The sequence below is a fragment of the Lichenostomus cassidix genome, chromosome 3 (assembly GCF_008360975.1).
Source record: "Lichenostomus cassidix isolate B80296 chromosome 3, HeHo_3.0, whole genome shotgun sequence".
Lineage (NCBI taxonomy): Eukaryota > Metazoa > Chordata > Aves > Passeriformes > Meliphagidae > Lichenostomus > Lichenostomus cassidix.
Window position 1 is genome coordinate 10,342,819 of NC_139483.1, and position 27,848 is coordinate 10,370,666.

The window sequence follows — 27,848 nt, forward strand, 5'->3', positions numbered from 1 at the left end:
AGCATTATTGAGATTTCAAATTCGTTCTTCCCGCTCATGCAAACTGGCAAACAAAATGGACAGGTGGGCTCCTTGTAACTTTGAAAAGATACTGGTGAAGCACCAATATTTTGTGCACAATATTATTTGAGATAATTCCATCAGCCATATAAACAAGGAGAAGGTTTGGTCCAAGATCAATGGTTTTTATTATTGCAAACTCAGACAAATATATTCCTGAAGAACACTAACACAATTATCTCCAAAAGCATGTTAAAAATACCTGCCCACATGAAAGGTTATATTACTAAAATTCATGCCATTCAGGTCTCAGGAGCATAACAGCAAATTAAAGACACTTTCAGCTGTGTAAATCACTACACGAGAGTGGACAGTGAATAGAAGAATTTCCTGGGTTTAGGGCAAACACCAATCCAGTGGCAGTGAATTTACCACAAAATGCAGGTATTGCGAGGACACCTTCAGCCTCTCCTGAGGCTGTTGATCTTCTCTGCTATGTTCTGCAGCTCCCGATCCATAGTGGCCAAGTTTTCCAGCTCCTTTTCCTGTGAGAACATAGAGAGTGTTTTACACATCATTAATGTTGGAAAGTGTTTTGTTCCAAGGAAATGAGAGAAGAGGCCATTTCTAAGGCAGATTCTGTCCCACCACCCCCCAGTCCCTGAGCAGAGGGGGTGTTAACAGCAGTGCAGCTCATTCTTGAGACATTGGTGCAATTCCCTGCTTTGGACTGAACTGAGGCTGGGGAAAGCATCTGATTTTTAATTCTGAGAGCTGGCCCTAATTGCAGCCTCATCTTTGTGGGTGTAAAGTACCATTATCCAGTGGTGGCCTCCTGCCATGTCCCAGCTGCAGGTGCTGTCCCTGGGAGGTGACACATTGCAGCAAGGAGAACATCTCCACAGCCACACAGAGCAGGAGAAGCTTTATGCAGCTCCTCCTTTCCTGTGCTGACTTGGTAACACCACTTAACATCTGTATACATTCAGCTCTGTATTTTAAACAACCTGACAGACCAAGTGGTGCTGGTGCTCTGCTCCTGCTGCCATGGCACCTTTGTTTTATCAGTCTGCAAGAGCCCAGAGGGAGAAGCAGGGCCCAAAGAGGAATAAAAGCTTTCCCTTCCTGTCTTGCAGCAAACAGAAGCTGTGTCTTTATCTCACAAACTGCCCTGGGGTAGTTCACTGAACTCTAAGTTCCACTATTCAAAGAAAGCAGATTTTTAAATCCCTGAAGATCAACTCTCAAAATGAGACTTAATCTTGTTTGTGTTTTTCCATGCCCAGTTTCCCAACTGCCTTGGGAATGGATTAGGAAGTGTGCTTCCCCCAGCTTTTCAAAGAAACTGCTGAACACATACCTCCTCTTCCGTCAGGGTCCTCTGGCTCAGACTCCTTCTGTCATTCCCAGTTACGTGACGTTTCTTCAGGTCTTCTCCAGAGCTGTACAGCTCTGGGAATTCAGCTGACTTCTTCCTGTAGTTCAGAAGTTGTGCAAGTTGATCCATCTTGTTGTACTGCCTTTCCACGTCGTACCTGTTCGTTTTGCCAGGATTCCTCTTCTCGGTGCGCCTGTGCTTCAGAGCGCTCTGGATTTGCTTTTCTGACCACCAGTCATAGTCATTGTACTCAGGGAAGAGACTCTTCTCACTCAGGGCAGGCCTGCCTTCCTCCCTGCCCTCCAGAAGCTGCTCCCCTGCGCCGTCCCTTTTGTCCAAGTGCCGGCTTTTCCACCACAGCAGGGGGTAGAAAGTCCTGTAGGATGCTGCAGTTCTCTTCTCTTTCTCTGCAGGGAGGCGGCTTCTGTACTCTTCCCTCTCCGCATATCTTTCCTCCTCTTCATTTTCCACCTGGTCACTGCTGTGATGCTTCTTTTCCACCTCCTCCTCCTCCTCCATGCTGTCCTCAGTGCTGTAGTGCCTCCTGGCCTGCCCCTTGCGCTCTCGAGCATAAGCCTTCTGTGACCCTTCCTCTTCCTTGTTCCATAGGTGGGATCTCCCTCCAGCACGATGCTGCCTCTCCTTGCTGAGATACCTGCCCAGCTCTTCCTCATTTTCACCTGCAAGGTACATCCTCCCCTCAGAATGGTGGGATCCATCGTGGTGTCTCCTCTCCTCACGCCATTTCTCATCGCTTTCCTCGCTATGGTGATGCCTCTTGTTTTCCTCTTCCGTGCTCTCCTGGCTCTGCTGCCAGCTCTGTCTGTGCTCCTCACTGCCCTGCTCTGCAGGCCTCTCCTCCTGCAGCTCCTCAGGCCCACGCCTGCCAGGATAGCTACCCTTCTCCTCAGACTCCTCCTGATGTTTCTGACGGTGGTTCCACTGCTCCCAGAGATTGGCCTCCCCTGCTGGCTCCTCTCTCTCACCACCATGGCCCCTCTTCTCTTCATAGGAGTCACCTGCTCTGTGCTTCCCATGGTAACGTTTGGGTTTGGGGGGTTGCTTTTCCTCCTCTGTTTCTTCACTCTCCTCAGATTCCTCACGCTCCTGCTGGTGGGAGAAATCACGTTCCTGAGACTCGTGGTGGTATTTCTCACTCCTTCCTTCCTCTCCCTCTTCACCTTCCTGGATTTGTTTGTAAGGACTCTGCATTCCCTCCTCCAAGTGCCAGCGGCCCCTGGGGCTCTGATCATCCCCACCACGGAACTCCTCTGTGCTCAGGCCCTCAGAGTGGGACTTCTTGTTGAGAACAGCAGCCTCTACTTCTTCACAACACACACCCTCTTTGCTTTCCTCTTCACTGTGGTAATTCCTCTCCTCCTCTCTGCCCATTTCCTGATAGTGCTTTTTAATTTCGGTGTGAAGTGTCTCATCTTGAGCAGCTGTGTGGTGTCCAACCTCCTCTTCCTGGCTTTTACCTTCCTCACGAGCCAGCTTCCCCTCATCACCTCCTTCCATGTACTTTTTAGATTCCTCTTCTGCCTGGCTTTGCTCTTTCTCCATGCTCCCAGTAGGATGTTTGTCAGTCTCTGCTGGGTCTTTGGGATGCCTCACTTCAGGTTGGCTGTTTTCGCTTCTCTCTCTGTCATTTTTATCACCTACAATAACAAAAGCAGCATCATGGAGTCATCCAACTCTCCACTGAAGTGTTATTTCAAATACATAAAATACAAAAATAATACTTTGGCTTCCCAAAGTACCAAGAAAATTTGGACAGAATTGATTTCTTAATTCTGCTTTTAAAATCAGTGGTTTGCTACTATTTTGTATGCTTGTCTGGAGAAGGATGAACTAACTTCCACATAATTAGGCATTTTAAAAATTCCCCTGGAATTTCCAGAATAATTGTTGGCTTCTTTGGCTTTTTTATGATCACATTTTTAGTACTGAATTAAGCTAGTTCTCATTCCCATTAAAAATCAATGGCATCTGGAGTTGTGTTCAGTCCTTTGAATGTCAGGCCCTGCCCATCACAGATGCTTATTCACAATAAAAAACATCTATTTCAAGCTACTCAAAAACACTGGGGGTTTTTAGCAAATTTTAAAAGTTTTTCAAAATTGACTGAAAAAAACTTTAAAGAAATCTGATGCTTTGCAAAGTTATGCTTCATCTTCTCAGGCTACTGAAAGAGTTTGTCAAGTCCTCTCAGACTCTCCAGGTGGTTTAAGGAGAGAGCCACAAGTGTCAGCCAAGAATCCCTGAAAATTCCCAGGTCAGGCTGTTCTCTGAGCGAGGCAGACTGAACAGAAGGAAACCAGAATTTTAACGCTGAAATTTGGAGGCACCAGTTTCACATGGGCTGAAATAACAGTTCACCAGCTCCAACACCAGAGAGAAACCACACACCATATTCCTTTCTAAGTTCAGGTAATGCTGTACTTACTCTTCTTCAGGATTTCTTTGCATTCAGGATTAATGGGGGGTGCATTTGGCTTGGACAGAGCATTGGACAGAACCTCCACTATGCACCGGGTTACCTGCAAGAGACAAAACAGGAGAAAAAAATCCTCATGGCAAAAATGGCAATTTTACTTCTGACCCAGTTGGTAGAAAAGCTTGTTTGAGATTAGAATTCAGGCTATTATTAAGGAGTTTTGAATAATTCTGTGCATTTGTGCTTTGCTTTTCACTCCCATAGCAGTGAGAGGAGAACAGGCATTAGGTGTTTTTATAGCCCCTTTTGTTTGCAGAGGTAACAGGCTCCTTTTGTAGCTTTTTAAATATTAAATACCCTATTCATACAAAGGAGAGTCAAACAACATGTAGTAACACACCCTTAAAAATAAACAAACAACGAAACACAGATTCAAAGGATGAGGATTATCCCATAGGATCTGTCCACATAAGGATGCTGCAAAAGCAGTTTGGATTGCCAATAAACCAAAACAGCTCTATGTCCTCTGTAAGGGACAGACTCCACACCTTCTCACGTGTGTGTGTGTGTGCTCTAAGCCCTGCCTGCTTTTTAGCACTGAACCTTCAACTGGATCTGGGAGCAGAGAAAATGGATTGACTTAGGAAAGTCACACAATATGCTGTAATTCTAAGCACTGCCAAAGTAGCTCCTCAGTATAAAATGATTTTCAAATGCTGAAGCTGTTGGTGTGAACAAGTGCTCTGCTTGCTGGGGTTACAAGAGCCTCAGGTTGAAAATCTGTGGGGATGACTGGGAGGAGACAATAGAACATTTATAGAGTCATTTGTCTTTTAACTGTTTTTGGTTATTACCAGGTGTTTACTAATCTAGAGGATCACAGAAAAAACCAGTGCAGGGGGCTGGTTAAAGGGTCTGAGAGCAGCTGATGGCATTTATTTACTCAGACAGGGTAAGATCTCTTTCTAAAGTAGAGGACGAAGGACTACATTAGGAAGTCTATTGTAAAATTTAACTGCAGATATTCATTCTTCCTCCAAGCTGTCACCTCACTGCTTTCAGTACAATAACAGGTACTGTGTAATATTTCAGATCACTTTTCAAGCAGCTGTACAACACAGAGCTCCACAGGTACCACACTGACACAACAGCCAACTCCCATTTCCACCAAATGCAGGCAGGCATCTCCTGACAGCTAAAGGCACTCCAAGTTCCACATCAGACATGAGCTTTTAAAAAATTACCCTTAGGAAAAAAGTAAAGCATTACCCTGAGAGTTCAAAGACAAAACATGGACAACACATCACTGATATTTTCTGAGGTTGGTTTGACAAGCAGCTACTCACCATTTCTTCTGTATGGTCTTTTTCCACTGGAACTGCGCTGGCACCTGGAAGAAAAGACAATTATTACAGACTCATTAAAACAAGCATTACTGACAGGAGTTTTGGCCAAATTGGTCTGATGAGACAGCTTGAGTTTTGGGTTGGCCAGTCACTAAACCAGGCATATCATACATCAAATCTTTATTCAGATGGAAAAGCCACGTGAAACTGCAGCACAGCTCGAGAGAAGAGGCATGGTAACACTTCTAGCACTAAAATAATACACACCAAAAATAATCCCACCCACAAAAAATCCAACACCAAAGAAAGCCACGCTTCAATTCCAAAATGGAATTTTACTTCAAATCAGGTCCTTTAGTTGCATCTGTTTGATGGTAAAAAGAAAAGTAAGCCAAAACCAACAAGCAAGGCCTGTTTGCACCCCAAAAACCTTCTGACTTCTTGAAGAAGCTCTAAATACACCCCCTGCCAACTGGAGACCATTCTTCAAGACTTTAAAGCAGCTACTGTCCCAGTCCTGCTGGAGAAATCCTGTCTCACTTGGAAGTGGCTCCTGGAAGGAGAGAGCCAGAAGGGACAAGAAAATTTCCATTCACTGAGCTGTCCATTATCACTCCAAGAAATCGGCAAAAACCCCCAAATCTCAGTGGAAAACTACTCTGGAAGGAAGCAGTACAACCTATCCCACTCCCTCTCTGTCCTGAGCACACATGGGGTAACTCACACCTCCTTACATCAGTTTTATTGAACCTGGGCCAAGGTATTTGCTTTTGGAAAGGAGCTTCTGCCAATAAAACCTCTGTGCTGCCTTATTTTACCATCACTGCTGCAGGTCTCCAGCTGGTTAATGAGCTCGGCTGCTGTGTGTTATTAATAAACTCTGTCAATTCCCATCCACCTGGAGATTTCCAGGAGTGAGGTTAAGCACCTCTGCCAGCCACTCAAGAGTGTGTGGAAGCAGGGCCTGTTGTATCCTGGCTTTGCACAGCTTCCACACAGTGCAGAATCACAGCACACAATCACACAGCTTGGGGTGCAGCCCTGAAGCCTTACATGGGTCAGGAGAGCCCTAAATACAACTACCATCTCTCTCTGGCTGGCTCAGTGAGACCTTCCAAAATAGATGAGCACAAAGCACATCGTGTAGATAAAGGAGGTCAGTTTTACCTTGCAACGTCAGGAGAATGAACACTGCCCCAAGGAGGACAGGAGCATGTAGCCTTGCACTATTTAAAGCAACACAACCTTTACTCTCTGTGCTTGCAGAGGAAGCAGACATCCCCTGGAGCACTGACTCCGTGTATATAATAGCTGAACATGATACAATAATAACTCTGGATATTCCTACTGTCCTCTGTTTCTGCTCCCCCAAACACATATGTAGGGATGTGCTTCTCCAGCTCCCCTCCCTTCCCTGCATATACAAGTGCCATCAGAGAAGGGAACCCACACAAGGATAGCACAGAAGGGATTCCCCTAAAATAGCTCTGCATCCCTCCCCCAGCATTCCCCCGGAGTGCCAGGTGGTGTGTGAGGGGAGATGGTGCTGCACAGAGCCAACCCTCTCCCCCATCTCTGGCGTTCAGTGCTGGCTGAGGCAGGCTCTGAGTTCCTTTACTAACCCAGTATGCAAATAAGGACCACACTGCTGCAGCCCAGCCTGCTGCATGCATGGAGAAGGATGCACATCCATGCGGGCAGGAGACAAAGAGACAAAGCCCCTTCTGCTGGAAAAGTGCTATCCATAAAAAGACATTCTCTCAATGCCACAGCTGCTGGAGATGCTGCTCTTACAGCAGGAGCTGCTCTCAGTCACCACTCATGTGTAAGCACAGGTACGAGCCCCTTCACTGCCTCTTGCTGGGGAGGCTCCCCGGCTCCTCCAGCCCCTGAGAAAGCCTGACAGGCACCAGGACAAAGTCTCATTTTGTCCTTTTACTGATGCAGCCACAGCACATCTCCTGTGAGTGACACCCGGGTGATGCAATCAAGCACAGAGCAGACAAACTCCTGGACATCTTTTGCTACCCCAGGCCACCCTGAGTGCTGTCAGTGGCACAGGAATACAAAGTCAGGTTGCACTCACTGCCTTTGCTGTGTCATTCAAAAGCTCACAAGCGCTTGGTTAGCAGCGAAAGCCAACACGAACAAAGAGCATCATAACAATGTCAGAAGAACCACATGGTATTGGACATATGTCATATTAACCTGCCTGGAGAAACAGAATGAGCCTCCAACCCATGCCAGAGCCTGAAATAACACACTGAGGCAGCTGCTCTGCCAGGGCTGAGCCAGGAAGGCAGCAGGGAGCCAGCAATGCCCCACTTTCCACAGGTGCTGGCAGTGCCAGCCCGTGCCAGCTGGCAAGAGTTTCCTTGGGGCCACCTGCCACCTGAAGGTGCTGGCCAACACGGCTGCCTCCCTCTCCACATGTGCTCAGGAGGGGTGAGGCCATCACCCTGACATGGACAGCAGGCTCAGGCAGCAGGGCACCCACCCATGGGCTAGCAGGAACACAGCAGATGGGACCACTGTGGGGTTCCAAAGCAGAACAAAGTCAGAGCACGTGCCAGCGTGGAAACCTTGCACCTGAACACACAGAAAGAAATAAGCCACAAAGTAAAGTAAAGCCCTGGGTCTGCTTTACCTTCCTGAACAAAGTCTGCCCAGGCAGTTATGATTAGATCATTTGATTTTGCCTAAGTGCTGAGAGTTGATAAATATCATGAAAAATGATGATAAATGCAGGACAAATTCACACGGTTTTTGCTTCCATCTCCAAGATTAGAACTGATCTTCGGGTGGGTCCCTGATGAAATCCCCACATGGCTTTGTTTCATCAATGCAGATGACTCAGTGCAGTGTCATTCCTCATCAAAATGTCACAGTGTCTTCCTAGGCAGGATCACTGAAATTTTGGCATATTGATTTGCAGGAGTACTAGAAAGTTCTTGAAGTTAATGTTTCACTGATTCTACATTTGAAAGCAAGACAGGCACAAAGGATGTAAAGAGGTACCTGATCTGTTTGATGGCATAAACAGGAAACAGTATTTGGTAATAAATCCCCACGGAATCTATGGTGTAAGTGTGGTGAGCTTCTCTGTGTTGGGGTCTCTCCCTCCCATATTCCACCCTCCCTCTTTGATTTCCATAAAGGCACCTGAAGGCAGTCAACTTCCTCACAAGTCCCAGAAGTGTGGAGACTTCTAACAGACCTAAAGCCAAAATACTCAATCCAGAATGACACTGACTCTTTCAAGCAATGAAGTAAGTGGGCATAAAAACACTATGGAGCCAAGCCACCACCTCATTCTATTGTGTTTAAGGTTCGTTTCACGGCGGGGTTTTAGTTTTTAACGCCGCGTGCAAAAAATTAAAACATCCTGTTAGTCAAAGCTGCAGAGCGGCTACTTTGCCACCACCTCCCAGCATCAAGCACCGGGCTGGCCAAAATCCAGCGGCACCCTTGTAACGAAACGACGCCGGGAAGTCTTTGTGCGAAGATGCTGTGCTGGGATAAAAACCAAGGCAGAGCAGCCGAGGAGCTCTCGCCCAGCGCCATCCCCACCGCCCCCTCTCGAGGGGCTACCCAGGGCTGCGGGTCCCGCACTCGCCATCACCTGCCCGGAGCGAGCCCCTCCATCCCTCCGCCGCTCCCCGCGCCCGCTGCGGCTGTTCTGGGGCTGCCCCCCGGCCGCTCCCCCTCCTTTCCCAGCGCTCTCCCGGCGGGATGTGCCCGCGGCCCGCTCACCTGCCAGGGCGGCGGCCGCCAGGAGGGCGAGCAGCGCCCGCGGCCCCATGCTCGGCTGGGCTCGGCTCGGTTCGGCTGGGCTGGGCGGCTCGGCGCGGTTTAAAAGGGGAGTGGGGGCGGAGGAGACGGGCGGGGGGCCCCGCCGGGAGCTGCGTCACTGCGAGCCCCCGGGGGCGGTGCTGCCGCCGCCCCCGCGGCCCTGCCTCCCCCCGCGCCCCGGACCCGCTCGGCCCCGGCTCCCCTCCGGAGCACGGCAACTTTCTCACACGCTGGGCGAGCCGAGCGCCTTTTCCCTTCCCTGGCAACTACCGCAGTCCTTCCTGCCCTCCGCCTCATAGTTCCGAGACCCCTGCACATCCCAGCGCCCCGCCGTGCCTCAGGAAAGGGGGGAAACGGGGCTTCTCCGCCTCCTTCTCCAGCTCGGAGGATGCGATATCGTCCTCAGGTCTTTCCCACCGTCAGAGGATGCCGAGCCTCTGCCTACAGGGCGGAGGTGCGGTAACCCATCCCTCTTAAATAGCTCCCACAAGAAATCACCGCTGCGCTTCCACATCCATTTCCCATCAAAGCTTCTCCAGGTGCTGCAGCAGCCTTTCCTTCCCGCAATGTTTTTGTCCCTTCCCGTCCTCTCGCAGGCTCTCTCCACCCCTCCCCACACAGCAAACCCAGACCCAGAGAACGACTGGGAAGCAATCCCGGTACTTTATGTCACCTGGTGAGGGAATGACACGCAGTATTCCCCAAGAGTTCTACCAGGGAAATCACTGCTCTCAGCATCCATCTCCACAGGCAAACCTCTTATTTACTGTGATGATGCTCTGGGGAGCCGAGGAAGCCTACAGAGATCAAGTTTTACATCCTTTCCTTAAACAGCCCCCCTGTCCCAATTACTCCTTAGTGGAATAAAAAGCTTAAATGACAAATTACAAGGTCTCCATACAGGAAGTCTGAATATTCCACCCAGCTCCCTCCAGAGTCAGGCAAAAACCTGAACTCCTTTTGGTTTTCATTAACCCTCAGAGGGCCATCTCCAATTTATGTGTATTTTCAGCTTTCTTTTCTGTTTGTCCTCAGAGCCAAGCAGATGGCCCTCTAATTGCCAGTGTTCCTGGAGGACAATGGATCTATACATCAACTTGGCAGTTCCCTCTGTTACCATTCTATTGTCCATTAACAAGGCGAGGCTGCTATAACCATACAGCCTTTAAACACAGAAAACAGGACACAAGCACAGCGTTCCAATTAAACTCACATGCAGCTTCACTGGTGTCTAAAGAAAGCAGGAATTCCAGCTCCACTTGAAGGCTGCTTCAGGAGACAGCCTGAGATGCCAGGAGGTGAAGCCAGACACCTTGGTCACCTTGCATCCAGTTTACAATTTCTGCAAAGTAACAGAACCCAGTTACCTGGCCACCATGGAAAGCAAATCATCTGCAACATCTCCTCCCAATCTCCCCCTCCTGCATGCTGTTCCTGTACTGCCTGTGCCAGCTCATCTCCGCAGGCAGATGCTTCTTTGGAAATCTCCAGCCTTGGCTTTGGGAAGTCAAGAGCCCCATTCAAAAGACTGACAAATTTCCCTAGCTCCAAGGTCCCTGTGTCCTCCCGTCTGTGTAAAGATTCAGCCTGGCCTCAACCTCCTCAGCTGCTTGTGAGAAAGAATTTTAAGTGAAGCATTTGCCTTTCATGAGTTCTCTGCTTCTGCAGGCATATAAATAGCACATTTTGCCATCAGTTACATCAGCGTCTACCTGGGAGCACCTTCACACCTTCAGATTTGATCAGGTTCGAGGTTACAAGGATTTGCAAGTGTTGCAGGAGATCTGTTTCAAGAGCAGGATGGAGTATATCCAATTCTATCTCCAGGATAGGATTCCAGAACAGGATCCCACAGATTTCTGCCAACACTGGAAAACCAGAGCATCCAAGCACCTTGCCCCCAGTTAATTAAGTCAGCCTCTGTTTTTGAAGCAATGTTGCTTCACATGGACCTTTACAGCCAGGTATCAGCTGGGATAAGTTTCTCTGCAGATCAGGACAGAGCTATGACTGCACTAAATCAGGATTTCTGCAGGCAGAGGCACATTTTATTTGATCAGTTGTGAGTGGCACACCCCAACCTCCTTTCTCAGAGGTGTCAGTACTCTGATTGCAGTGATATGCTTGCCTCACAATGTTGTGACAATCTATTGCTCTATGAATAAACAGTATTTATCCTGTGGGAATCTCTCAAATACAAACGCTTTAAAAAAATTACACATTTGGCTCATGCTAGAAGCTGGAACTTCAAAGGATGACAAGCAAATTTCTGTGCCTGAGCTCCTTCTAAATTGAGAGGAGACTGCATGAGGAATATGAAGATTGCTCTTCTAATTAGATGTGCTAGTGGGGATTATCTCCATTCTTGGATGCCAATTAGTTTTCATGGCATTAAAATACTGCAGCCCATTTAATGAACAAACTCCTCTCTTCCCTTCAGAGGATGGGTCTGCAGAAAGACAATTGCATGGGAAAAGCCAGCACCTAAGGGACACCATCCATCCAGTTTCACTGACAGTAACCCAAATCCTTTCAGAAACCTTGTCACATGCAGTGCTCATTGCAGCATGAGGGATAATGGAGCTGCACAGCTGCCCAGGCTCTGCTGCTGTTCTACATCACCCTTTACACATATTTACCCACAGGTCACTAATTCCAGCTGTTACAGTGGCTCCAAGAGTTAAACTACACCCCAGGAATTGAGTCAGCATCTTAGTAACTCTACAATGAGTCAGGTTCAGGTGCCTCTTTATTCATACAGAGACAGACTTCAGAGGAATTAAAATCCATCAGCCACATCCACTGGAGAGGGAACAGGCCAGTTACAGCTGCTCAGCTGCATCAGCACTGCATCCAACAGTGTCTGCTGGAGCTGAATCCATGGGAGATAAAATGATACTTATATTAGATAAGCCAAAATGCTTCTAAGCACACCTGGTTTTGGGTGAATCAGGCTGGTACAGGTTGTTAATTGTAATGGGGGGGACAATCTGCACATTTTGCTTTAGTCTCTCTGACATCCAAAACCCGGTAGTGATAAAAAATGCATCCTCATAGCAGAGCTGAGTCCATGGGATGCAAATCACCTGAATGCACCAAGACATAAACCCATCCAATTCTGTATTTACACAATAACCAGCTCCTGATTTAAATCCAAAATGCACAGCTTTTGCCTCCACAGATACGTTTTTGGGTCATTCTCCCACAAAAGTAAAATATGACTGCGACACCTGTGGCCTTAGCACTCGGTACCAATGAACTGCCCAGCAAACTGAGCTCCAGCTGAGAGACAGAGGAGCTGGGAAGAGCCCTGTGTGGTACAGATGAGTGATTTCTGTAACATGGGCAAACACCTTTTTGTTCCTTTCTGTATTTATACAGCACCTCACACTGTGGGGCTCTGTTCATGCCACATGCTCTTAGGCAGTGTGACTGCTAGTTTTCAGTGTCAAAGACTTTCTTAATAAAAAAACTAAAGAACTTACAGGGTAGTTTTGCTTGAGAACCTTAAAAGTTCAGTCCAACTCTTCTCGAATTGTTTTTCTTGGTCTTCTTTAAAAAAAAAAAAGGAGCAGATTTTTTTCACTTGTAAACTGCTCTTACATGCAGGATCCTTCTAGCTCCTCTTTTTCAGTGATGTATCTATTCCACAGAAATAAGGTCAAATATTATATGGCCAAACTGAAAGGAGGTTTAAAATATGCCTACAAGGCATGTCATAACTGTTAAGTGATATGAAAAATACATGCAGAGATTCTGCTCTGGTCTTCTGGAAAAAGCCCTGTGCTAGCTGATATAAATCCTCGGGGCTTCTGGATACACTCACAGGCTACAGAACAAAAAAAAAAAAGAAAACACCAAACCCAAACAAAGCAAAATCCAAAACAAAGGAGAGAAAGGGAAGACCAAGTATAAACACAATAATTTCCCCTACATCCCAGGTTTTCTATAGAACATTTTCCCATATGCTGCTCACACATACCTCTCTGCCCCCCAGTCAGTCCTCCCTGTTTGTTAGCTCAGATGGCAGAAAACTAGATTATGCTGCAATACATAAGTATACATAAAAAGTAAGTAAAAAATACATACAAAATAAATAAATAAAAAGCAGACCTTGGGGCCTAGGGAACAAAGGACAATTTTCCCATACTGCAGTCAGCATGAAGTGCCACTGCCTAGGTCCTTCCCTGGTAGCAACTCACTGACCTTGCTTGCTCCAGGCAGTAAATGCAACTTAGCTCTTGCAATTCCACTGGTAATGTCTCCATGGGAAAGATGACACTGATGAGAAACAACATGCAGTTCTCCTCCTATAAGAAAAGTTGGAATTTGCAAATAATGCAGGCACCACTGGGATTTTTAGTCATAATACTTCATTTTTTCTGTGCTGCCTTCCCACCTGACGGCTGTCAGAAAATGACCTGCTGGACTCCAAGTCAAAACTTCCCTCTCCAGATCAATCAGTCATCAAGCTAAAAATGCAGTTTTTGGATGTTCAGCAGGGGCTCAAGAAGCCCTGACATGAGTAATCATGGCTGTACAAATTTGGCTATGACTAAACCTTCTCCCAGTCTGAGCTGTCACCAAATTGCTTTGCTGACAAGAGAAGCAACCTCCACAGCTCCAGGTGCCTCCTCCTCTACGAGGGGGAAATAAGAGCATCCCAACACCCTTCTGACTAGACTAGTCCTACACAATGAACAGTGCCCAAAAGCCACCAACACATCTCTCTGGCCTGGTTTTTGGAGGCTTGGCATCACTGCAGAACCAGAGTTCTGAGGCAGCTGATGCTCAGAGAGCAGCCTGAGAGTGCTGGAGCATCTCACCCTGCAGGCTGGGCACAGCTGAGCTGCACATCCAGCTCCTGCCCCAAAGAAAACCCTTCATGAAACAACCCCTGCCCAGTGCCCCCTGCCCTTTTTTCACTCACACTGGTTAATTAACCTCCTTGGTGAATTTTGGGGCTTGTGTATTAGAATATGAAACAGGATAGAAATTTATTCCAGCAAGCAACGTGGACTTAAGCCTCATATTTTCAGTACTGCTTGTCATTAAGCAAAAATGACTTTAATAGTTGCCTTTGCACTGCAAATAATTACATTTAGGCAATTAAATTGCCCCATTCAGTGTTTCTGCCTGCTTTTTGTCAACTGTGTATGTTCCATTTAATATTTAAAGACTGGGGCACTACTCTGGCTTATTTAGTAATTAATTTCTTTAAATATTTATAGCACTTTGACTCTCAGCAAGGGTTCTGTTTGGTAAGAACAATGCTGTTCTGTGGTTGCTAGTGTCATGGAAATTTCAGAGGCAAATTTCCATTTTGTAAGAGAAAAACATACAGATTTCTGCAACAGACTAACAATCTCACGAAGTTTTTATTGCTGAAAAACGTACATACTGGGAAAAAAAAATCCAATTATGGCCCTGTACGTAATTCCAGACTGAGAACACAGTGTTGAGAGATCTATTTTATGACAGTGGTCACACAGCAAAAGGAATTGCCCAAGAAATTTTCCATCACCTTTTTTTGAATCCCCACTGGCAGAGAGAACAGAAAGCCAACTGCAAAAAAAGCCTAGAAAAGAGAAAGCAAAACCTACAAAATGCAGGAGGATATTTTGCTAACATCTCTTCCCCTTATACCATTCTTTTTTTTCCTTTTTGCATACTCTGATTTTAAGACTTTGAGGCTCTTTATGTGAAATGCTATGTGCTGATAAAAAAAGGCTTAAGAGGCTTAAGCTTAAAGGCAGCCTTGGGAAATGAAAATACCTGGAAGATGCTCCATCTGTGTAAATTTGTCAAGCAACCCTGATGGTGGGAAGGTGATCCAAACAGAAAAAACAGAAAAAGAGACCTTGAAAGAGACTTTGCTACCCTGGATATGAGAAAGAGCAAGCCCCACTGGATGGTTTTGCCAACACTCAGGTGAGGCACACTGAGCCTGCAGGGTGTCATGCCCTGGCTTTGGGAAAAAACAGTTCCCACATGCCTCCTCCTCCTCCTCCTCTCAGACCCAGGTGGGGTGGCTGCCTCAGGGGGTACACTGAGGCTCAGAGGGGCCTGGGTGGCAAACGTAGGCTGGGAACAAAGTTGAGAGGATACCTCCTTTCAGCACCCAAGCTGGCCAAGCAGAGTATGCAGATGAATGTCCCACCCAGGCTGAGTAGCTCTGAGGGCTGTCAGGAGTGCCTGCTGCCCTCAAACACTGAACCAATGTCTGCACTTTCCCAGCTTCATTTCTTCCTCCTCGTGGCAGCCTGGGCCATGGCACCATCTCCTCTCACCAAGCACTGGTGCTGCAGAGGCACCCCATGGGAATGGGAACAAGAGGAATCAGCCTGACCCTTGCCCAGCACACCATGGCATTTTCAGCCTAATTCACTGCTGCCTTTGGAAAGACTCCCCCAGCCTTCAAAAAAGCAGTCTGTCTCCTCATCCCAGAGGATTTTTTTCCCCTCAGTAATTAATGTGCAACCAGTCTATTCTTGAACACCAGACAAGCAGCATTAACACTCCCAGAGACAGAACCCAGCCATGGGACTTGTCTGCACTCACACATTTATCACGTGCTGCTCGACTTGTCCCAGGGACCAGTCAGACCCAGGGAAGGTGCAAAAACAAGGATGAAAACCAAGCTGGCCTCACAGAACACATGCCAAGTTGATTCTTAAACAGGGGACCATGGACCACAGATGCAAAACCTCCATTATTGTTTCAGCCTCTAATTGCAGGGTTTTGAGCTTTTGCTGTTAGAAAAAGATGTGGCTGTAAATGCCCTGTCCTTTCACTCTTTCTCTGAAACTCAGATACCAAAAACAAGCTGCTGGAAACCTAGAACAAATTAATTGCTGGAAGTCACACGTGTTGCATGGCACAGCATTCCCACCTCAGTATCCTTAATTACAGAATCACCCTAGTTCTCTGGCTAGAGGTGCTGATTTTAGCACCCATTTAGTACCATTCCTGGCTCATCTCACCCAGCATGCAGGTAACACTGAACAGTGTTACCTGCCCTAAGGCTGACTGACATTTCCCATTACAAGAGCCTACCTTCTAATGAAAGTGAAAGTTTGTTTGGCTTAAACTGACCATGAAATTTTCTATGACAGTTGTTCTTTCATTACAAGACTTTCTCTCCCAAGCCCCAGCACCTGCAAACAAACAGGCCATTGCAAAGGCAATTTAAAAAAAGGTTTGACCTTTCAGCCACAAGTCTTCTGGCTTTGGTTAGCTCCAGCTAGGGCTTTAATCACATCTTAAAATTTCATCCTCTGTGTGCTATGTGCCAGATTTTACTTTTAAGGAAGAAATGCTGGCATATGTTGTTGCCTAATCGATGTGTGTGGGAAAATAGCCACTAGGGAAAGCCTACAGAGCAGGGTATTTTTAAAATGAACTTCTGTGTTGTGGGAAAACACATGCCCCACACAAAATCACCAGTGCTCAGTAATGAAACAGCCACATTTATACAGGATGTGTACTGCCTGTTGTATATCAATTTTAACAACTGTATGTCCTGATATATCCAGGCATACCAGAGCACCCTAAACTCCTGGGGGAAAACCCTCTGCTGGTGTAAATGGCCCTGGCTCTGTTCACTTCACTGAGGTCTGCTGAAAACCTGCTTCAGCACCTGAGGCAGAAGCTCAGCTCTCCCTGGCTGCCTTTGGGCTCCAGGACTGGGTAGGTCACTGGCATGAATCAGCACCTCCCACCAGCAGCCGTGTGGGATGGAAAATAAAAATGCTGTCGGAGTAAGCAGTGGAGAGGCCATTGATACCAAACGTCCTGGAGCAGCTCCCAGCCTGGGGAATGACTTAAGAGCAGCAGGATTTGTCAAGGATGACAAAAGAGCTTGGATCAAGCATTTATGGAAGGGAATGGAGGCAGCACTCAGAGCCTGCCAGACCTAGTCCAAGGCTGAGCCCCAAGGTCACTCCAGTGGCTGGTGGGCACAGGCAGGGTCTTGGGGCCTGCAGCAGTACCACTCACACCTCGAGACACTGGGGATGCTGGTGCAGCTCAGGTGCAAAATACCCAATCCAAAGCACACACATCTCTAACAGACCTTGGGTGGGATTTGGATCTGGGCTTTGGAGCAGGGAAACCTTTGGCCACAGCTGCCAAGTCCTCACCATGTCCTGTGTTCCTCCAGCTTGGCAATGGCAGATCCATTTTGGCCTTGCTTGTCTTACCTATTGGACTAATTCCCCATCTTTTACTTCACTTACACACTTTGCTTGAAGATCTTTGTGGGATCTTGTATATCCTAGAGCCCTGAAAGGTGTTGCAGGTTTTCAGGTGTTGTCTTAAGTTAGGCTCAGACAGCTGCTCCTTGGCTGTGAGCCTTGAACAAGCAGAAGGAAAAAAAAACCCCTCAGATTTGTTCTGCAGTGTAAGCCACCAAATGCCTTTGCAAAAGCAGCCTCCATACACAGGGGGATGAAGAGAGGTGACAGCAGCTGGCTTTGGCAGTGGAGGTGAGAACAACCAGTGCTGGGGAAGCCAGCAAGTTGGGGAGGTAGGGAGAGCTGAAACCACAGAAGTGTCCAAACTAAGTCAAGGGCAAGCCAGGGAAAGAGGAAGGCACTTCACCTGTCAGGAAAAAAACTCAGTGTCTCAGAGATTATTGCACAGGCTGGGGAGAAATGGACAGCACATGGGACATTTCTGTGAGGGCTTCATACCACTTTTGGTACTTGCCTTGAAACAGACTGACTTTTTACCTTGAGGAGGCCATGGATAGTCATATCCATGATCCACTGGAAATGAGCAGCACACAGAACTGCAGGCACTACTGATTCTGAGGGGTACAAAACTCTCAAAAGACTGCATGTTTCAGTAGAATAAAGACTGCCATGTCCTCTGCAAGACGCCAGCCAAGATTTGTAGATATGAGTCATAATCCAAGTTTTTCAGCAGCATCGAGTCTCTTCTGCCTACGTTGGTCTTTAAAATTGAACAGCAGCAGGTTCTCCTCTGCCAGTATCTCTCTTCATGCTCTTTCAGCAGCCACCTATTCTCTATATTGTCATTGCTCACATCTCATTACCTAAAGGGTTCAGGAGTAATGAGTCTCTTTTCTTGCTGCACCAGAAATTTCTAATGAGAAAACTGTGCTGTTAGAGGCAGTTGTGCAGCCCCGTCAGCCAGAGAAGCTGGAGCAGGAGCTCTCTGGAGGTGCCTCACCTCCCCTCTGGCTCCCAGAGTGAAGTAGCATCATCTCCCCACAGAGGGATCCCAGATTAACTTCCCACGTGGACACACACCTTCCAAACTAAGACTGCCTCATTTTGTCATCATTGAAAACACTTGAACAGCTATTCCCTCAATGTTTTCTGTATCTCATTCCAAAAATGGATAAAACTATGGCAGCTCAGGTAAGTGAGGCTGCAGGAGGAGCATCCTGTGCACACCCCAGAGGGGCTCCAGGCAGACACTTCATGTTTTGCTGGGAGTGGGGAAACCCACATCTGTCTCTAGGGCTACTCTAGGGTCAGACTAGAGTCAATCAGGGCTTCTTTTCTCTTCTATCAAAACCTAGCAGGGATGTCTCAGACATTAGTAGCAGCAGGTCTGTCCTAAAGAACAGGAACTTCCTATTTTGCTGCAAGATTTCTTTGTGGAAATTGAATGTCTTTGGCTTTTTTTTCTATGAAAAAAAAGTCTGAATAGGAGACCATATGGTTTTAGAGCTAATCCAAAGCACTGACCAATTCATCAGCAAAACAAACAGAGAAACTAAAGGGATTCAGATGCAGATCTCTGATTTCTCCTTCTCTCTCTTCATGGGAGTTTGTTTCCCTTAAAATGGCAGTTGAAATGTTTTGCACAGCAACTAATTTAACTGTGTGGAACAGCACAAATGCTGGCAAAAAATTAAAAGCAACATCATCTGATTCACACTGAAGACCTTCCTTCTTCACTGTACATCCCCAGCAACAGCTCCCTACATCTGTCAGTACCAATGCCCTTGTGGCTGTGACAGATCCGTGGGGGTCCAGCACTGTGAGCTGCAGGGAGGCCAGTGGTGTTACTGTAATTACTGACAGCACACTCAGGAACATGTTTGCCTTTTCCAGCTGTATCTATGGCTAAACTAGCTGATATTACCTTTCTCTATAGTTTTTGCCAGCAGGATGCTTTCATCTGGATTTTGATACACAAGCACCTACGGATTCATTTGCTTCTACAGAAATGATGCTGCATCCTCAACTCTTTTTCCCCCTAGCACCATTAATTTGAGTGGCTGAAGGAGCAGCTGAAGGTCTGCTCAAATATTTTGTGGGCCCTCCAGCACATGTACAACACCTCTTGCCATAAAAGCAAGCAAGCAACACACCAAGCAGGACCACCACAAAGCCAGGAAACTAAGCCCAGGCAATTCCAATATAAATCTATTTGCAAAGAGAGATTACACCAAGTCCTAAGAATTTGGCCATAACTTACAGCCAGCTGAGCCTCCTCCTGCTCTGACTGAAGTCAGCAGCCAAATTTCCATTGCCTTTGCTGGAAACACCTGCAGAGCACAGCCACTGTGCCAATCTGCCAGGGGCAGCAAGGCAGCAATAGCAGCCCCATGTGGGACTACAGCAGGGAATCTGACATGCAGGAACACAAAAACCCACTCTGAGACCTTGCCAGTGTGGAGAGGGAGTAGATGAGAGGTCTCAGCAGCTGGGCTGCCAAACACTGGATATCAAACACCAAAACTGGTGTGAGCAGTGTGCTGTACTGGAGTAACCACACTGATGCTGACCTTTGAGAACCCAACCACCCTTTCTTTCTTTCTTCTCTGCCCATCTGCTGTCCCCTTAAACACATCCCTTCCTCTGGCACTCTGTGCTTCCTTGCTCAGGCTCACACTGGAAAATGGCCTCCCCAGTGAGCAACCAACATCACTACAGCAAACAACTCTTTCAGTGGACAGGCCAGTGGGCGGAAAATATGCACAAAGACATTTATCTACCCAGCAGAGGCACTAAAGCAGCAAAGAAGCCACTGAGCCAGGAGGTTTCCAAGAGAAAAACCTTTAAGTGGTTGTGTGTGGGCTCACTGCTCTGTTGCTGACTGACATCAGCCTCTTTGGGCTCAGAGAGATCCGTTTCATTTTAAAGGGAACATTCCCCCAGGGATCTCATTAGCACCATCATGAAAGACAGAAAGGAACTGAAGGTTGTTGGGGGGGTGATGGTGGGGAGGTAAACACGACAGAAGCACTGTCAGAGAACATGCTCAGAAGCTGTATTTTCTCTTTCTCAATCACACACACACTTTTTCTGTTGGAAAAACTCACCTGGCATTGCAATCATGATCTGTGGTGTCATATGTCTGCAGGTGAAAACCCAGAGTTAACAGGCACCCCGTGGAGGCAAATGTCTTACAGTATCAGCCAGGTATAGAAGGGAATCTTAATTTTCCCTCTGCAGGGCTGGGGCACACTGTGCCAAGGTCATTCAAACAGTCTGTTTGGGATGGACAGCCATGGCACTTGGACAGCCATGCCTACACAGGGGCTGAATTTGGGCTGGACCACTGCTAAGCTGGTAGCTACCACTTAAAATTGATACCTGGTAGGTATCAATTATCTTTATTGTCCCAGCAACAAACACTGCATCACCCATGCCAAGCAGTTACAAGGGGACCACAGATGCTCCTCATGCAGTGCTGCCCTGCAGAGCAAGGTGCAAAGTCTGCTCTGGGTGAATCCCTCCATGGAGTATCTGGTGTTGAAGGTGATGCTTGGAGAACAACGTTTTTATAAGAAAGTCACCTGTTTCTGGAGTGAAAGCAAAGCTTCAATGACAGAAACAAACCAGCGTCTTGTTCACTTCTTGCATGATTCATCAGGGCTACCTTCTGCCTGTGTTTGTTTCAAGAGGAACTGCAGGATGTCATCTGAGAGTCCAGGCGTCCTCCTCCTGTTTTCCAACAAGACTTCTCCTTCAGCTGCCTTTGAAAAGCAAGCAGAAGGGGGATGGTTTGGAAAGATCTTACATCCATCTCTGTTCAAGACCAACTGTGCCATTTGCAGGCAACGTGTCACATATTTTGTTCCACCCTTTTGTTCAAGCTCTGAAATCTTCTGTGACAGACACAGCGAGGCAGCCTCGTAGGTCGGATCCTTTCTCTCTGGCTGCTTTTGGCAATACTTTTTGTAGAAGCAATCCAGAGATTCCCTGATGCTGGGATCTTCTGCACTGTCACATTCATACATCCATGAGAGCACAGCATCATTAAGCTCAGAGGGTTCACACAGCCCTGCTTTTGGGTAGCATCTCACGTTTGCTTCTGCAGAGCCTCCAGCAGAACAGCCCGCAGGAGCTGCAGATGATGGATTGCTCTCTCCTGCAAGCACAGGATCAATGAAACTCATTAGTCACCAGGTCATCCCTGTTGCAAAGTCTTTTTCAGTCCCCCTCCCACCACAGTCTGGCAAACAGGCTCTTTGCAGGAGCAAACCAAGTACTGCTCTGAACACAGCTGGGCTGCCACAGAGCCTTCCTGCACAGACCGATGTAAGATGGGCTGATCTGGGGACCTCACAGCTGTCCCTTGACACTCTGCAGTGATTGGACCTACTTGGTGGTGCAGACCTCCTGGCTCCTCTCAGTTCCACTTCCAAAGAGGTGGAAATTGGGATCTGCTGCTGCTGGAGGCGACAGCTGTCCCACAGGGAAGTCTGGTTTGCAGCTGAGACAAGTCTGCATCTGTTTCAGTTTTCTCCCCTCATCCCTAGGTCCAATCCTTACCTCTTTGTGGTTCTCAGTTTTACTCCTACAGCACAGTGTGCAGTCCTGACCTCCAGCTTTCAGGGGACTCTGTGCTTCCCCATGAAGTCCCACTTTTGCTGCCCCACTGCACTAAATGCTCTCCCCACATCCTGATGGAATTTCTATGGATAAAATTTATGTAAAAGCCAAGGACTCATTCTTGCCTAGCTCTTCTCCTCCTTCCTTGCAGACCCACACGTCTGGATAACAGTCAGGGTTTTCTCCTGCTTCAATGCAATCAAGGGGGCTGCTTTGCACTAATTAATATGGCACAACACAGACACTTGGCAATGACAAGGCCAGGATGATCAGCAGGCTTCTCTAGCAGGAAGAGCCTCCATGAGGAGACCTTGAACTGGGCTCTGGTACCCAGGTAGAGCCTCTGACTGCAATCTCCTCTCCAAGCCCACTGCGCCAGACAGTTTGCCAAGCACCTGACTCACCGACCAGGAAATTTTCCAGGGCTCAGCCAGAGGCTGCACAGCCGTCATCTGCAAGTTACATAAGCAGGATGCAGGCAGTCAGAAAACAGCTTGGTCTTTTCTAATTCTGTGAAATGTGAAGCAGAGTGCAGCCCTTCATTTTGGTAAGAGGAGACCATGTTCAAAGGCAATCTCAGTGTGGTGGCAGAAGGCTGTTTTTTCTCTCCTGGTACACAAAGAGCCACTCTTCCCTTTCTGAGCAGAGATTCATTAAAATGAAATTATGATGTCTGTACAGCCACACTATACCTCATCTCTTTCTTCCTACCCCTACTTCCTATCTTTGATCTTTCTTTTCAATTTCACTTCATCTCTGATTATGCAGTTTTAAATAGAACTTTCCCTCCCCTTGCAATGTGTCACTTCCAATGCAGTACAAAGCAAAGCTCAGTGGCCTTCTTTTAACAGTGATCTATGCCATCAGAATAGTAAATCAGAGAACAGGTCCATTTTTCCTCAGTAATCTCTCAGCCTGTGCAAAGTTAGAACTGAAGCCTCATACATCTCTGGTAATTCAATTAAGTGGCACTTGCACTCAGACTCCTGTGGCAATTGCAGACCCCTGTGTTGTGCTGGCTTTTTGCTACCTCCTGCTCATGGCCACATGTTGTGACAGCAGCAGCTGCCTCCAGTTACAGACATCAAGCCTTCATGGCTCAGAAAAAGAAAAACTCTATTGGTTTCATGTCGTCAGGGGAGACTTTTGCAATGCTGCTCTGCCTTTCTCCTACCATCTTAGTTTGGATACTAGGAAAAATTACTTCACAGAAAGGGTTGTCAAGCACTGGAACAGGCTGCCCAGGGAAGTGGTTGAGTCATCATCTCTGGAGGTGTTTAAACAACTTCTAGATGTGGCACTTGGGGACATGGTTCAGGGGTGAACTTGGCAGCGTGAGGTTTATGGTTGAACTCCATGATTTTAAAGATCTTTTCTAACTTCAGTGATTCTACTGCATTTTATTCCAAGGTCAGTGTGACCCACAAAGCAGGCACCCTCTGTTGAAGCACAACCCACTAAACAAGTGACCAGTAAGTGTCTCAGGGGTATATTTGGGGGTTTCATTAGTCAGAACATACTCAATTACTATTACTGGGAGAATTTTCTTTCAGTTACTGATTCAAATGTATGTATCTCGATTTTCCAACAGTAGGCCCTATCCTCTTAGTGGATTACTTTTCCAGCAAAGCCTTCTTAATGCACGATACCCAACATGGTTGGATGCCCCAGCCCTGGGAGTGTTCAGAGCCAGGCTAGATAAGGCCTTGAGCAAGCTGGTCTAGGGGAAGGTGCCTCTGCACATGGCAGGGTGGGTTGGAACTACATGGTCTTTAAGGTCCATTCCAGCCCCTTAAGCATTCTATGATTCTATGGCATGAAAAGCCAGATGCAGGATTCCCAGAACCAATCTGTACCTCAGAAAGCTGTGTCTTTCCTCAGCCTTCCTGACAATTTTCCAATACATTCTCAAACTTTGTGCCAAGACTGATGTTTGAAAGTACACCTAAACCTTTTCCTCCCTAAAAGACATCAGTTAAGGCAAAGATCCTTCCTGGACACCCTCTGAAGAGCTGGTACTGCTGTTGAAAGGTGGAAATCTCCTGAATGATTTATAAACCACAGGGAACAAGCAGAGTAGCTGGATGCCTGCAGGGTGCAGAAAGAGCTTCTCAGCTGGGGCACACAGAGAACACACGTTGTAGGCCAGCAAACACACTGCTAAAAGCAAAGACAGCATTCAACTCATCAATCCCCTTGCCTCTCCATGCAACTGCACTCCTCAGGAAAGCAGGGATTCTCTGCTAACACATAGCACTGCTGCTTCAAAGCCTAGACCTCTCTAGCCACCTCTCAGCAGCAAGAAAAATACAGTTTTATAAATTCTTTTGTAAAATCCTTCCATGGCAAACTTAACAACACAGCTGTCACACCCCCTTGTGTTGGCTTGGCCCAACACCCACAGGGGTCAATGCAAAGATGAGCAAGGCTGAAAACTGTCACTCTGCCTGCAATCAGAATATCATCACCAGAGAATCTGGAGCATCATTTTTAGCTATTTTCACTCATTTAAACTACCGAGTATTAAAAGGAAAAAAACCCAAAAAACAACAGAAAAGCCCCAGAAAACTGAAAGAGTAATTATTAGTGTCTATTTCATTCTCACATGATGGATAATCATGAGTAAGAATGTATATTTCATCTGCTCCTCCACTCCATGCTAATTGAAGTTCAGCATTTACAGCTAATTAGTAAAAGAGCTAGGAGCAGATAAAAGGATATTCTTGTGTTTATAAACCTGCTGATGAAAATTTAAAAGCTCCATCTGGTACAGGCACATAGCCCTACTGCCTGAAGCACATAACCAAATGCTGCTTTGAGCCTGGGCCACTTTCAGTGAGGCAACCATGCAGCAATATTATTATTTGCACTTAGACAAAAGGTAGCTGTTTGAGTTTCTGTGTAACTGTGTTCAAGCACAGTGAAATTCTCACATATTGTATTATTTCTCTTATCCCATCAACCTGTCAGGATCTACCTGGGGTGACTGCAATCACCCACAAGAAAGGATCCCTAATTTTGTGGTTGCCATGAAGTGCTAACAGAAGTAAACACAGATGCTGTCCCTGAGAGTTGCTCCAGCCTGGCCCTAGAAAATCCCTTCTTGCCTCTCCATCAGACATGTCCATATGGCATGGGAAAGCTTAAGGAGAGATGATTCTACTTGGACTAGAGCAGAGTTCCCAACTGACACCGAATCTTTGCCAATACACATGAGTTCAGGGACACATCCATCTGCACAGAAGGCAAGAACAGGTCCCATGTCACACCTGAACCACCTCATCCCTACATGTGTTGAGCACTTCAGAGAGCTGATGCATAGAAAAACACATTTTGGGCTTTTTTTTTTTCTTTCCACCTGGCTGATTTCCACTGGCAGTGCATGTATCATCAGGGGAATGCAATTCTGCTCTGCTCAGGGAAGAAAGGAAAATTTCTGGGAAAATTTGGCAGAAGCACTTTAGCCTGCCAGTAAGCACATACCTGAGCACTCAGAAATTGCAAAGGTGGACATTTTGGGACCAAATTCTATTGCCCTTGCTTGCCTTAAGAACATTTCCTCTGTTTACAACAATTAAAAATCCACATGTGAGCTCCTAATCACATTCCTTTACATGAGCTGAAATGTATTTATATTGTAGGAATTTTACTACCAACATTTAAATTGGAATAGCACCAAAAGGACAAGTACCAAGAAAACAAGTATCAGTCTGCTAAGTACTGCACTAACACCTATCACTTTGAGTAAATGACAGATCCTAAAGCCTCTGGTGTACAGTATCAAAGAATTGTAGAGATTACAGTTTCTCTGCCTTGCACAAAACAACTGTTGACTTCCTGTGCAAAGGCAAAATGAAATTTCCAATGACATTATCACTGAAAAAGACTGCTATAAGCAAAGCAAATTTGTTCCTTGTGGATATTTAAATTCTGAACTGAAAGTGAAAATAAGAATATAATTAGCCTTGCTACCTTGCTGTCTCCCTGATGACACACAAACCAGCTTTTTCCTGTTGTCGTCTGCAGTAGGCTGTAGCTCCCAAGATGGGATCTGTGAGACACTGCTTCACACGTGACATAACCAGCTATATTCTTCATCCCCCAGCCCACAGGAGAGGCACATGTAGCTGTGTCTGATTGCTGAGTGCTGGCCAAGAGCTTTGCAAGTGCTGGCTGTTCTGTCAGACCTGGAGAAACTGAGGATGGAGAAAGTGAGGGTGGAGAAAGCGAGGGTAGGCAAAAGGCAGAAAGAAGCGAGAAATTTGGGGACCGGAGTAGAAAAGGGGGACAGTGACAGAGGAATAGCACTGGGCATAGCCCAGTAGTGAGTCAGGCTGTTTTCTTCTTCTATCTGCTGCACATTTGTGGTGTGAAAAGTTGTGAGGGGGGTTTTTAATCTGCGTGGAGTAAGACGTCAGCAGTTATTTTAGGGAAGCATAAAAACTCTTCCGTTTCAGTCTTACTCCCTTAGGAATCTGAAACTCAAGAAAAATAAAAAGGATGGCAAATGGTAAAGTGCTCTTGAGATGCAATATGCAGGCACAGTGCATTCCCCTAGACACTCTTCCAAATGTCACACTGGTATTAAACTCTGCCCTGCTCTGAGAGCTCACATCTGATGCCTGCTGCGCCGTGCTCTCAATACAGCTGGGAAACTGAGCTCAATGAAAGCTTTCAGAGAACACACTGGTTAAACACTCTGGATTTAATAAAGCACAGAGAAAGTCAGCTACAGTATGAACTACAAATTAACACTCCTTATCTGCTGAAGGCCAGGAGATAAACACCACTGCCATCTCACAGATCTGTTTCTAAGCAACCAGGCCCCACGGGCCAGGGCAATAGGTATGGGCAGCAGCAGGAGCAGATCACAAACACCATCACTCAGAGCTGTGCCCCAAGAGCCTGATGATGGGGATACATGCTCAGCCAGGCCCCAGAGCAATGGGATTTGGATGTAACTGCCTGTGAACAGCTGCTAGAAGTGCAACAGCATGCAGGGACTTCAGGTGTTTTTGAAGGGATGGGCAACAACACAACACTGGGATGCCTGAGATTTCATTTTCACAAGGTAAATCTTTCCCTTGGAGCTCATAATCATTCTAACAATACAAACAGCAAAGTTAAGAGCTCTTCAAATAGGTATACTTAGAGTGGTTTAATTTATATGATTCTGTACCCAGTAAAAAAACCTACAGCATCCTATTTGTCTCAAACTGTGATTTTAAAAACTTTGCTTAAGATCTAAGGTTAAAGATTCTATTATCAAGAGTAACATTTCTTTGAAACATAAATAGTAATTTAAAGAAGTTTACATACCTGAAAACATTAACTGTAAATTAAAGTTATTGTCCAGCAGATGAGGGCATCAAGGGGCTTTTATTAAACTACAACTATCTGCTGCTTTCCTGTTATATACGCAGCCTTTTTAGTAAAATTATGGATTTTTTTTCTTCTTTTAATCTGTAACTTGCAATATTGGTTTTTTTTATACATGGAATATAATTTAGCCCCAGATCATATTTGTCTTTAGGCTCACCCTATTTCAAAATAAAAGCAAAAGTCTGTGCTTGAAACAGCTGAGAAACAATCCTGCCTACCTGATTTTCACGGTTCAAGATCTGTAAAATTTTTACAGAGGAAATCTGTGTCCTATGATGCCTAAAGAAGCTTTCACACTTTAGTTACATTGCACAAGCTGAAGCAAATGGTAGTTGTTTCTGTTTACATCTTTTCCTGCCTAGAAATTGCAAATTCCAGTCTTGCCTATTCTCTTTTTTTCCCCCAGCTAACTCTATAAAGAGTTAGCTCTTCATGAACTGTTAGCTTTCTGACCCAAGAAGCATCTCCTAAGGAACTCTATTTTACTACAAGGGATGAAACTCAAGAATTCAGAAAAGGATTATCTGTACTCACCTCTTCAACTAAGGACTCAGAAAGACCCTTGGGAACCTAAGTCATTCAAGGAGGTCTCCTAGAGAGGAAAAGGGACTGAAGACAATATTCTTCATAGTTCTAAGGTAAAAGACAAGCAGGGAGAAATCCTTCCTGGTTTTGGCAAGGCTCATGAAGGAAAG

At 46.3% G+C, this 27,848-nt stretch overlaps 1 protein-coding gene across 8 annotated transcripts in view; it reads right to left on the reverse strand.

The window, feature by feature from the left end:
- Positions 1 to 164: 164 nt before the first annotated feature.
- CHGB (chromogranin B) overlaps positions 165 to 27,848 on the reverse strand; it is a 57,831-nt gene continuing 30,147 nt past the window's right edge. For 2 of the 8 annotated variants that reach the window (XM_085054377.1, XM_085054378.1), the window contains exons 4-7: positions 5,162 to 5,205; positions 3,825 to 3,918; positions 1,361 to 3,036; positions 165 to 545 (exon numbers count right to left, since the gene is read on the reverse strand). In XM_085054377.1, coding sequence (XP_084910503.1) covers positions 462 to 545; positions 1,361 to 3,036; positions 3,825 to 3,918; positions 5,162 to 5,205 — 1,898 coding nt within the window. In that variant the 3' untranslated portion in view covers positions 165 to 461. Of the gene's footprint in view, positions 546 to 1,360; positions 3,037 to 3,824; positions 3,919 to 5,161; positions 5,206 to 8,914; positions 9,497 to 10,166; positions 10,290 to 13,159; positions 13,264 to 14,312; positions 17,307 to 17,685; positions 18,612 to 20,255; positions 21,308 to 27,848 lie in introns of those variants that run through there. The other 6 variants (XM_085054382.1, XM_085054380.1, XM_085054381.1 and 3 more) reach the window with 6 other exon arrangements.